Source organism: Mixophyes fleayi, chromosome 4, assembly GCF_038048845.1.
Source record: "Mixophyes fleayi isolate aMixFle1 chromosome 4, aMixFle1.hap1, whole genome shotgun sequence".
Lineage (NCBI taxonomy): Eukaryota > Metazoa > Chordata > Amphibia > Anura > Limnodynastidae > Mixophyes > Mixophyes fleayi.
The window spans coordinates 275,554,472-275,567,551 of NC_134405.1; the positions used below are offsets into that span (position 1 = coordinate 275,554,472).

The following is a 13,080-nucleotide window of genomic DNA, read 5'->3' on the forward strand; positions in this document are numbered from 1 at the left end:
GCTGGCAAATTTTAGCCCGGGGGGCAAGACTCAACTCAGCAGCCTATTTTAATGGGGAAAAAATACAGGTGCCCCAGTGACTCAGCCCAAGGTAGCCCACTATGGGAACGGCCAGGGGAAGAGATACCTCCCTGCCCCACAGCCCAGCCTGCCCCTGACCTTGTTGAAAGTTTAATCTGCTATCACATTAGGACCACCCTAAGTTCACCATGTTCTCCCTGATATACTGCTGTTTAGGTTAATTTATGTAATATTAATCAAGAGAATGAGGGGATATGTGTCACTATTGAATGTTTGAAAGTCATCATTGCATTGGTGTAAGTGCATCTAGAGATGTACTTTCTGCAAAATTTAAATGTAGAAGTGGAAAACGTGGCATTGAAAGAAATGCACAAGGCCTTGCTCTCTGCTAACCTGAGATGTGGTGGAAAAATCAGGTCCTTTTGTATGGAGAAACAGATTGTGCTCCTCCTGTAAAGGGTTAAACTAAATGAGCTTTTACACCCCTTTATCTCATTTAATTAATCTGTTCCAACAATAGGAAATATCATTTTAGCATGTAGGTGCAAACGTAGTAGCATTTATATGCCTAATCTGCACTGAGGTCAACTCCTTCCATAACAAACATCCCAACATGCAAACCTTTACACCACCGTAGCATGGCATTATTGCAACATGATCTCACAAAACAGTATTTACACTGTGATATTGCATATTTCTAAATGAGGTTCCATATGTCCTATTTTAATCAATTAATGTATCTTTCTTTTCTGACAGTCAAGCAAAGACATCAACCTCAGATATTTCATTGTATTTCCCGTCCAAGCCAGCCTAATGGTTGAAGGTCCTTTTTAATACAGCAACAGTTTACAGTACAGTTCAATCATATCTAACAAAACTTACCCCCAAAAGAAGATACAACTACATCTTTAAATATACTTCTGTATGATGATTTTGTCTGGTGAACATGGTTTTGAAGAAGAACATGTAATATTTTATCATTTTCTTCCTGTGTTGTTGTGCTACTGGGAATCCTTTGTTTTAGAACATGCTCTGGAAAAATAAAAAACACATTTATATATATATATATATATATATATATATATATATATATATATATATATATATATACATATACACTATATGTAAAGCAAAGTGGCTGCACAGAATGATATTGACAAAGGAAATGACAGTTCAACTGTAAATAGAGATGCTCACTGACCCCCGTGAACTGGTTTTGGTTCTGGATTAGCTTTGTGTTTTGGTTTTGGCAAAACCACCCTTGTGTGTTTTGGTTTTGGATTTTTTAGAAAAAAATCCTAAAATATGCTAAAATCACATAATTTTGCTCTTTTTTTTGTTCCTACATTACTATTAACCTCAATAACACTAATTTCAAGTCATTTGCAGTAAATTTTGACCACCTCACAGGTCATAATATTATTTTCAAACACTTTCGGACAAATACTGCAGCGACCTGGCTGGATGGTAAGCGACAGAGCAATAACTCAAACACACGGCAGTTCCTAGCACACCTAGGACACATTGGCACACAGCAGTTATGCTGGATCTTAAATAGGAATCCAAAAATTGAGAGATCCGAGATCCGACGACGTCACAATGAAGTTTTGCCTCATTTTCAAATCCGAAAAAGCGCGATGGTACCGAGTCGGCTCGGCTCGGGACTCGAAGCTGCTAAGTACGGTTCTCGGGAAACCGAGCCTGAGTATCTCTATCTGTAACACCTGCCTTTCAACAGTGTATCTCTAGAAATTTTATTAATAACAGGTATATGTAATGAGCCAAAGCACAATGCTTAAGGTGGACACACAGAATGAGATAACAGAGACCGCAAATGCGGAGACTTTTTGTTGAATTTCTTAGATTGGGAGATCTAAACGGTCCAATGAGACTCTACAATGTTTGTAGAAGCTTCTGTATCTACCGACCCTGTTATTTCCATTAATTGAGCTTCTAGCATACTCATTGTGAGAATACAGGATCCTTTAGCTCATTCAGACTGATACCAGGTGCAGGTTCAACACCATTTTATTAGTATTAAAAGTGTATTTTAACACGGCACAGCAAAACAGCAACTTTCCAAATATACTATGCACTAGCATATTAGGCAGTGGAGCACCAGCGTGTTTGAGATGGCAATCCTGTGTCTCTGGCTATGTGTGAGGAACTTACCTGCTCCACACTCCTGACCACAGCATTCACTTGTTTACTCTCTGCTTGGTGCTGCGATCATGTAACTCTGGGCGGGGAATTTGAAACTCTGTGCACTATTAGGTCCAGTGTGACACACTGTACAGTCATGGCCAAAAGTTTTGAGAATGACACAAGTATTGATTTTCACAGCGTTTGCTGCTTCAGTGTTTTTAGACCTTTTTGTCAGATGTTGCTATAGCATACTGAAGTAAAATTTCAAGCATTTCATAAGTGTCAAAGGCTTTCATTAACAATTACATAAAATGTATGCAAAGAGTCAATATTTGCAGTGTTGACCCTTCTTTTTGAAGACCACTGCAATTCACCCTGGCATGCTGTCAATCAACTTCTAGGCCACATACTGCCTAATCAATGCTAGGAGTTTGTCAGAATTTGTGGGTTTTTGTTTGTCCACCCACCTCTTGAGGATTGACCACAAGTTCTCAATGGGATTAAGGTCCTGGGAGTTTACTGGCCATGGACCCAAAATTTCGATGTTTTGATCCCTGAGCCACTTGGTTATCATTTTTGTGTTAAGGCAAGGTGCTCCATCATGCTGGAAAAGGCATTGTTCGTCACCAAACTGTTCTTGGATGGTTGAGAGAAGTTGCTATTGGAGGATGTCTTGGTACCATTCTTTATTCATGGCTGTGTTCTTAGGCAAAATTGTGAGTGAGCCCACTCCCTTGGCTGAGAAAAAACCCCACACATGAATGGTTTCAGGATGCTTTACTGTTGGCATAACACAGGACTCATTGTAGCGTTCACCTTTCCTTATCCGGACATCAGAGAAAATGACTTTACCCCAGTCCTCAGCAGCCCAACCCATGTACCTTTTGCAGAATATGAGTCTGTTCCGTATGTTTTTCCTGAAGAGAAGTGGCTTCTTTGCTGGCCTTCTTGACACCAGGCCATCCTCCAAAAGTCTTCACCTCATTGCGCGTGTAGATGCACTCACAGCTGCGGAGCCGACTCGGTGCCATTCCTAAACAAGCTCTGCACTGGTGGTGCCCCGATCCCGCAGATGAATCAACTTTAGAAGACAGTCCTGGCACTTGCTGGACGTGTTTGAGTACCCTGAAGCCTTCTTCACAACTATTGAACCTCTCTCCTCGAAGTTCTTGATGATCCAATAAATTGTTGATTTGGTTGCAATCTTACTAGCAGCAATACCCTTGCCTGTGAAGCCTTTTTGTGAAAAGCAATGATGACTGTACGTGTTTCCTTGCAGGTAACCATGGTTAACAGAGGAAGAACTATGATTTCAAGCACCACCCTCCTTTTAAAGCTTCCAGTCTGTTATTCTAACTCAATCAGCATGACAGAGTGATCTCCAGCCTTGTCCTCATCCACACTCTCACCTGTGTTAACGAGAGAATCACTGACCTGATGTCAGCTTCTACTTTTTTGGCAGGGCTGAAATGCAGTGGAAATGTTGTTTTTGGGATAAAGTGCTTTGTCATGGCAAAGAGGGACAAAGAGGGAAATTAATTGCAATTCATCTGATTACTCTTCATGACATTCTGGAGTATATGCAAATTGCCATCATAAAAACCGAGGCAGCAGACCTTGTGAAAAATAATATTTGTGTCATTCTCAAAACTTTTGGCCATGACTGTATGTGTCAGAACAACAGGTTGCTAACTCCTGTTTCTGGCTCCAGTCGTGCATTCTAGTTATCAGATCCTAGTGAATATCTCCTGGCTTGTTTGACTATGTTTCCTGGATTAATCCTTGGGCTGCTTTCTTCATTGTGTATGCGACCTGGCTTGTTCACTGATCTCGCATTCTGGATTGTCCTTAGCACTGCATTCCTCATAGTGTATCCGACCCAGCTTGTTCACTGACAGCGCTTTCTGGACTGTCCTCGGTACCACGTACCTCAGAGTGTATCCGACCCGGATTAGTACATTGATCACAACCTCTGTAACTGCCTGTGGACACAGACTCCTTCTGCTGCTCTGAATTACCTCTGCTGTGTATCCAGCTGCATCCATCCATCTACTCTCTATCTCATCAGGGGGCTACCCTGAGGGGCGCAACCTGCTGACTCCTGGCAGCAAAATCCATCCTGCCTTGCGGCGGTTCTTGGTTTCTTACTTACATGGTAAACTCCTCAAATGGATTCACACCTCTCATTTTGCTAGTCAGTCTGGTAATAAGAAGACCAAGGAGTTAATATCCTGTAGCTACTGGTGGCCTTCTCTGCAGTCTGAAGTTCGGGAGTATGTTTCTGCCTTGTCTGTGCTCAGAATAAGGTCCCCAAACAGACTCCGTATGGCCTGTTGCATCCTCTTCCCATTCCTGATCATCCCTGGAGCCATCTTTCGATGGGCTTCATTACTGACTTACCTCCTTCCTGTCACTGCTGATGGTCCGGACATGCCGCTACTTCCCTATTAGGGCAAGCCGTTTCCTAGGGCTTGCCCACCGTTACAGGTCTTCAGCATTTGCCTGTCTTGTCCAGGATCTCCACCATCAGAAGTCTGGTCTGGCTTCCTTTCTTGCTTAGCAACAATCCACAGCAGTTCTGAGCATGTGCAGAACTTTATATTCATTCACACTAAAAGTTTCCTTCTGAGGTCATCAAGAAGCGCCTATTGTCACTATAAAAGGGATCCTCTATCATATAGCCTTTGCTAGGTGATTGTGTTAACAGCCAGCCTAAGTAACGAACAGTGACCTCTTGCTTTGGACAAATTGGACCTGCCTTTGCCTTAACCCTTTGGTATCCTGTTTGCTTACCTGCTATACCATGTATTGACCTGGCTTTGGATTCTGTACTAACCCTTGCTTATTCCTTTGACACCTTGCTTTCGAATTTGGCTACTACTGTATACTAATTCGGCTAAGACAAATGGACTTGCTTTTATTTCATCCTCTGGAACTTGATTACTATGTATATTGACCACGACCTCTGTATCTGCTGTTGAAGTCAGCTAATTGGATAAAGTGATTTCAATTAATATCGAGCAAACTTGATTGTCTTTGTCTGAAATTATGCGTAGAGCACACTACGGCGTAAAAGGGCGTATCCAGCGCAACACGTGGCAATAAACAGTTTCTACACTTTTACACACATTCACACAAACATAAACAGTTATAAATAGTACACACTAATTGTAGTTGCAACACATAGTCATTTATGTCGAAATATAGTAGAATTCATGTTTAATAAAGAAGGTATATGCATACTAGTGAAACTGATGGTTCAGGTTAAGGGAAATGTGTCATGTTTGTTATCATATTAATCCCCTTTACATCAGCAGCTGTCCGGTGCATTCGGCGAAGAGATCGCACATTGCATACTCTAGTTATTGATGTTAGGGTATAAACCTTTAATATAATTCTGACTGTAAAATGCTAATGAACTGGTTGTAATTGGAGTTATGGCGGGAAGAACAGAGCTCATCCCCTGGAGAGATGACCCCCACCTTTGGATTCCTTAGATTAAACCAGCCTATGATCTACAACCCCCTGGACCTTCCTTAAACCTGGACCAATAGAAGCAAGCCACATCATCTGCATTGTTTTACTGCATTTCTGTTTGCATATAAGCATGAGCCTCACATCCAGTGAACAGACTTCTTGTCCACAGACTTCAGGATTGAATGACTGTTCGCTGGATCCAGAGCGCCTGCGATAAGTAACGGCTGTACTTATTATTATTTTGCTTGAATTATTCTGCTACCTTTTGAGAATAAATATTTGTGTGTTGGAAACACAAATCGAGATTCGACAATCGTTATTGGATAGCGACAAAACGCTCTTAACACTGCCTATGGACACAGACCCTTTCTGCTGTTCAGGATTACCTCTCCTGTTTATCCAGCTGCATCTGTCCATCTACCCTCTATTACATCAGGGGGCTACGCTGGAGTCACAACCTCTGGACTACCAATGTCAAAATCCACCCTGCCTTGCGGCGGTTCTTGTTGAAGACCAAGGGGTCCATTAGACTCCGCGCTTCAGGAAGGCCTGCACTAATCCTGATTGATAGTTGCCCTCAGTGACCATAACAGTATGTGAAGTCAAGGCCCTTGGTAGCATAATTTAAAACATGGTGCGGCCCTTCTGTTATTTAATGTCGATAATAGCCCTGTGTCTCCCGACTTGGGATGTCGGTTCACACAAAGCACTGTCACCAAAGGCACTCTGTGCTAATGGAGCTTAGATTCCTGCTTCGTTCCCCTAACACTGAAGTCCCTGGAACTGTGCTGACAAGCGTCTCTCCCACTTACATCAAATGTTCTTTACTCCAGCTTTCTAGAATTTACTTACTCCTTAACATAAACTTAACTTCTTCATTTTATGATTAACTCGCTTCCCCCATCAAATACATGACATCACTTCAATACACACACAATATAACATATGTTAATACAATTAAATAATAACATAGTATTTTTTAAATAACATTCACTTATCACAGAGCCAAGTCAGGTTATTTGATTTAGGCAATAGAACCAGAGACTACACACAATTGCCTAATTAACATATATCTAGATGTGCAAGGACTTGCTTGCCATGGAGTTAGCTGTGGACAATAGTGTATTACCCATTAATCTATAGCAATATATTTTGTCTATTCACTGAAGTCTGATTACCTGGCCTCCAAAGCTTTATATAATCTTAATATAATGGTGTCTCACTCATAGAAAGTCAATCAGTCTTAGGAAGTAATTTTATTAAAGGAAATACCCAATGGGCTTTGTCTTTGAAAACATAGAAACATAGGGGCACCACTCTACTCAAAGTCCAATGGTAGTGGTGCAGCAGAACCAGGGCTAGAAATGTCCTGTTCCTTGGTTTCCTCTGCCTTTTGTTTTCTTGTTCCATCCCTCCTTTTGCACACCTTCCAGTGGGCAGTGATAGAAAGGATGTGAATAGCCATTCTGCTGCGTGAGGCAAACCACCATAAACATTTGTATACACTTTGCGCATAGATTGGACATGGAAGTCAACAGTCAAAATGTCTACACTAAAATGTCTACAGTCATAGGGCCTGATTCACTAATGAATGTAAAGAAACAAAAGAGAGTAACTTTGCACCTTGATAAAACCATGTTGATTTGGAAGGAGAGGTAAATTTAAAACGTGGGGACAGATTTATAGTTGGGGTAGGGTATATCCTAGATCAACTTTAAATTTCAGTGTGAAAATAAAGCTATCAAGTATTTGTGTGCTACATAAAACAGCAGCCAGTATTCACCTTACATGCAAACTAATAAACTAATTTGCACCCCTTGTATTGTAACATATGGTTTATCCAGGAGAAAATGTACTTTTTTTGCCTTGCTTTTCTTAATGAATCTGGCCCATAATGTCTACATGTTCATAAGGTTGAAAAGGTTAAAATTTCAACATTTAAAATGAAAAAAGGAAAGACATCCTGTGCTAGGCTGTATAAAATTATGTAGAAAAATATGTCAAAGCAGCTGTGAAACAAGGGGCCAATTGCTAATCCCCAAAAAGACAACAAACTCCAAACACTCAAAAAGGACACAGCACTACGATATTGATCAATTGATAAGTTGTATGGTAGAAAACCAGGGCAGAAACCAATAATATATAAAAGTGAATGTAATTTAATACAAAAGTTCATATTAAATAATAAAAACAATGTTGATATTATGAGCTCAATAGACAAAAACCTCCTGTATATAAAAAATGATATAGATGGGATCACCCTTATGGAAAAATCAGACCTGTTTATGTATATGAGTGTCGAACTATAAATTGTTAAATGTCCCTACTCTACATCATACATAAAGTATCTTCTTATAAGTGTTAACACCACTGAGATCACATATGTGAAGGCAGCTGTAAAAGATGAATGATAAGATTGATCCAGATTTGCGAGCCTATTAATTGTCCTGGAGAATATAGGGATGGGTGGTTAATCAACCTCGCTAGTACTCACAATCTCCCTCGTAGTTTATCCGCTTTGTGGCTCTCTGGTCCTCGCCTCCCCGCAGCTCTCTGTTATAAATAGTCCGAGATATAATAAATGAATACTCGAAAACATGTCTCAGTCTCTGATGGTGTGTTCCTTATAGATGCAACCCACACATGGGAACTCAGTGCGCACACAGGACTCCAGGTCTGTAGAATTGGTCACAGGAATATTCAGAACATATAAGAACTGGCTGTAATCCAAATCTGTCGGGTCGATCACAGAAATATTCAGAAGATGTAATAACTGACTGACGCATTTCGCCTCTATAATGAGACTTTTACAAAGCCCAAGGTATATATATACCTTCGGCGCACTGAGTTCACATGTGCGGATTGCATCTATAAGAAACAGACCCAGGATGGTCAGCACAGGGCTGTATTCCACCCCCCTTCCCCCTACGTTTGCCCATCCCTGTGCTGACTGCACTATGGCTCTTCCCACACCCCTGGGTGGTGGGTGTGTGGTAGTAATAAATATTTGATTGCAAAAATGTTTTTTTCTTCCCTGGTCCACTACAGGTCCCAGAATGCCCAGACTGCCACTAAGTGTTTGGGCCTGCAGGTGCATTATGCCAGGGGGACCATACGCTGCGCGTTTCACTGCTATAACGCCACCAGCCCAGGATGGCAAAGCCTGGCGCTGATAATAGTAAAACTGACGGGCCCCATGCTTTTTGTCCCCTGATTTTGCTAGGGTTGATTTTTCCCACCCAATGTATTGCTATTTTAAATCTAGTGATTTATGTCGACTGTTAACTTTAAATTTTGTCAGGGGAATGATACTATTGCTTGACTGTGTTACTGACAATATTCACATGCAGCAAATACTGCAAAATGGGTTTTATGGATAGCTGATTTCTTCAGGTTCAGCTTGCATTAAAAATCAGGATCCCAGGGAGAAGGAACCCCACTATACAAAACTGCAGTTTTTGAAAGTTGCTTTAACTGTTGCAAATCACTAAGTAGGATAGTGACATACAAGAGTTATACTTTGCATATTTTCATCCAGTGCTTTTATTTTTAAATAAATATGCTTTCCCATTGAAATAAATAAGTTTTGCCTAGAGGGTGTTACAAATCATATTTCCTATTCTAACAGCTGTTAAAAATCTGCGGGAAAGGGGGCGTGGCCTGGACGCCATATTGGATGGTCACCATTTCAGAGAGCTCCGCAACCAGAGAGCATTTTTACTCGGTTAAGTTGATTTTGCCTCTCTGCAGTCTACTCTCAACTGTAGCCTACACAATCAGGCACCTGTAAAGCCTTTCTGGACCCGGAATGGCACCCTGCTGTTCTAGCCGCAACCATAATACTAAGTGTGTGGTCTGTCTCCATTGCTGACTCTGGGGCTGTCTCCCTCCCGACACCATACAGCAACCTTCCAAGATTTCCTTGGCTGACCTGCAGTGAACCCACTTCCTCACCTTAGCCTGAAGCGACCGGCACTCCGACAGCTGCATCCAATACTTGAGGCCTCTATTCTGTATGGCAGCCATGCCGCTTACAACCCTCTTGCTGCACTTCCAGTCAGCGCGATTCTTTCTCAGCATAGGCGAGAGACAACTATCTCCACCCGGCCACCACTAACTCCACCGCTACAGAGCAGTCAGTAACCCGGTCGGCACCTTCAATACTGCTCTAGTGTGTTTACTGGAACAGCTGTGGTTCTGAACTTCTGAATAGAAGTAGCCGTTATCACATTGTGTCCCAGTCCAAGGAAGCCTGCTGCTGCATTTACAGGTCAGCCCACGCAATATCACCCCCTCTGCAGAGTACTTTAATCGGCCACACGGACAACATGGCAGCAACCTCTGAGGACCTGGCCCTCTACTTTCATAATGAGGGATATATTGGCCCTCATTACTGGGACTTACTGTTAGTAGCTGTGCCTGGGATTCTGGGCTGAGCATTTCACCCTGTACCTGCTGCCTATCAGATTGAATCTATCGACTGCCTGACTATATATGCCAAACAGATTCACACAGGACCTCCTGACTGTATTATATTACTACACATACAGTGTGAAAGGCTTCTGACTGCCGTACTGATTGCAAAACTCCCTTCAGCTAACAATGTCGTTCTACAATTCTGTCTCTACACTGCAATCTCATATGGTGAGAAAACAACTGGACATTCCTTTCGTCCTTCGGTGCCCTCGCCAGCTCCCCGTTGTCCCATGTTGGGCTTCATATACAAGTGCCACTTTTAAGAAGGCTGTATCGTCCCACTTTACCCTCATTGTGACTTTTACAGTGCAGTGCTGAACTTTTAACATTGTGGTTCTGTATTGGTTAAGCTTTGGTCATGGAAGCATTGGTGTTATGCATAGTCCTGTGTGGTTTTGTGTTGGTTTCAGGAAGTGATCAGATTGTTAAATATAACGTTTTGTTGGCTGTGTTGGTTTCAAGGGAAAGTAGAGCAGATGGATCTGGTTGTAACCATGTGTTTAAAAATGGCCGTTGGACTTGAGTGAGGTGTGCATGCTTGTCTGTATGGATTCTTCCCCTCCCCCTTCACTACACAATGCATTCACATGTACATAGCTTAAAACATACACACACACGCTACACCTTTAGACAAGAGTTAGTTAACACACACACAATTACATATGTATATTACAGGCAATAAGAATGATGTATGGCACAAAATCTATATTTTGTGTAAAATATTGTTACGCTGTTTATTGTTCTATAATATAATACAACACACTTTAAATGAAGTTATATCTTGTGGTTATTCTTGAAGTCTGTCGATATAACGGAATATAAGATTGATGTTTCTTGGGTTAATTTAGAAATACCTTTTGCGAGGAGTTGGTTGACGGTAATAGTCATATATTTAACGGTATTAAATGGTCATACATACATTTGCCAGAATATTAAGTAGATTGAAACCCATAAGGAGACGAAAATCCTTTAACAGTGTACATCCCAAAACTGCCCCCACAGGATGGTTCGTACAGAAGTTTTGGTGCGCAGCAGCTTACATTCAAACCTGGCATCAATGGACACAAAAGGTTCTACATGTGTCAGCATGTTCCTGCAGACATGGGTATGCTGGTACTTGTAGTTCGACGGACACTATCATATCACAACACTTTAGGCATGCCACAGCTTGCTAGGACCAGTTGTGAATCTACAAAATATAAATTATTTTACCCCACATACACCATACCAGAGGTGTGGGATAAACCCTAGTGCTTTCAGCATGGGCGGTTTTCTGTTTTTGGGGGTTAGGCACATATTTTTGCAGGTCAGATTCTCCCCTTGCTGAACAGGCTAGGGCTGGTTGACATTATGGCAAGGGGACCCTATTCTGTGGGTTTCTCTGCTATAGTATCACTAGCCCAGCCTGCCATAGTCCTATTCCTGCAAGTGGCTTTTTTGGGGCGAACCAATGAGACTATCTCCCTGACTTTGCTGCTACTATTTTAGGCTATGAGCATTAGAGCTGACAACATTTTTTTGGGGTAGGGGATGCGCTTTAAGCATATGATGGCCTTTTATGTCTGTGTTTATTAATCCAACTTCAGTACCTTGGTCTGAAATTCACTAGCACATTTAGTTTTTCACTTATCAACTCTATCGATATCACCCTGTTGTTTGTGAGCAATAATATTGTTACAGAGATCTTTCAAAAGAAGACCAGTTGTAACAACTATTTTAATTATAAAAGTAACCACCTGAAATCCTAGAAAGATAATATTCCTAAAGAACATTTTCTCAGTCTCAAGAGGAACTATTCAACACATAGGGCCTGAGTTATTAAGGTACGTATCCACAACAAAATGGTTCTGCATATGCACAGAACCGGCTAGTTTTTGGTTTAAAAAAAGCTTTACTACAGCCTACGTTTTAGGAGAGTGAACGAGACGGAGAATAGGCGGATTAAAGTAGGCAACTTACAGTAAGGGTGTTCCTGTGAAGGCTAGTCAGCCTAGTCCTAGTCAGCTTCCAGTGCACTGAAAACTGCAGTGATTTCAACCGTATCTCCTACACCAGCAAGGGGTCTAAGTGCTTGCGCCTGGTCTGGTGGCATTACAGCAGCCGAACCCGGCAGCATGACACAGTTGTAAAAGCCAGATTTAAAGAAAAAAAAAAAAAAAGATTATGTTCTCACGACTCTGAATAATATTTAGTGGATCCCTTGTCTCTGCCAAGATAGAACTCTCTCAGGAGTGCCGAGTCTAATGGGTAGGAGGTTTTCACCAGTGACCCCCGCAAGAGGGCATGGATTTTGCGGCTCCTATCCCACAGGTCGCGGTCTCCTAAATGAATGCTGGCAGAGCAAATAGTGGAGCTTTAAACACAACGGGTTGATACAGGTGGTCAGAGAGAATCTGGATACACGAGCTAATAGTCCTTGGCTCAGTGGTAACACAAGTAATAGAAATGCTGAAATATGATAGTAGACGTATAGATGACACGTCAGGATAATTGCAGATAGATACTGATGCAGTTGTATTAGGTGTGTCGCTGATACAGCAGCAGTTCAGACAAAGGTAGTGGTAAATTAGAACTTAGCTGATCCATAGATAATAACTCAGAGCATAGCAAAAGAATCATTGACACAGCGGCAGTTCGAACAAAAGTAGTAATGGTATATAACTTAGCTGATCCGTAGATGATGATTCAAAGCAACAGGTGAGTTACTGGTACAGTGGCAGTTCAATATATATATATATATATATATATATGTAACGAAGAAATAGAAGCTAGCTGATCCGTGAATGGTGATTCAGAATAGCAGGTGAGTTACTGGCATAGCAGTAGTTCCAATGTAGAAAGAGCAGAGACGTTGAACTGGTTGATCCGCAGGTGGTGATTCTGAGCAGCGATGAGTACAGGTGTAACAAGAAGTTCGTAAATAACAGTTCAATATGTGGAAGTAACGGAGGAATAGAACTT

At 41.6% G+C, this 13,080-nt stretch overlaps 1 protein-coding gene across 2 annotated transcripts in view; it reads right to left on the minus strand.

The window, feature by feature from the left end:
* LOC142152768 (electrogenic sodium bicarbonate cotransporter 1-like) overlaps positions 1–13,080 on the minus strand; it is a 351,181-nt gene that overhangs the window by 263,362 nt on the left and 74,739 nt on the right. For both annotated transcript variants that reach the window (XM_075209752.1, XM_075209753.1), the window contains exon 3: positions 904–1,053. In XM_075209752.1, the coding sequence (XP_075065853.1) occupies positions 904–1,053 (150 nt within the window). The remainder of the gene's footprint in view (positions 1–903; positions 1,054–13,080) is intronic.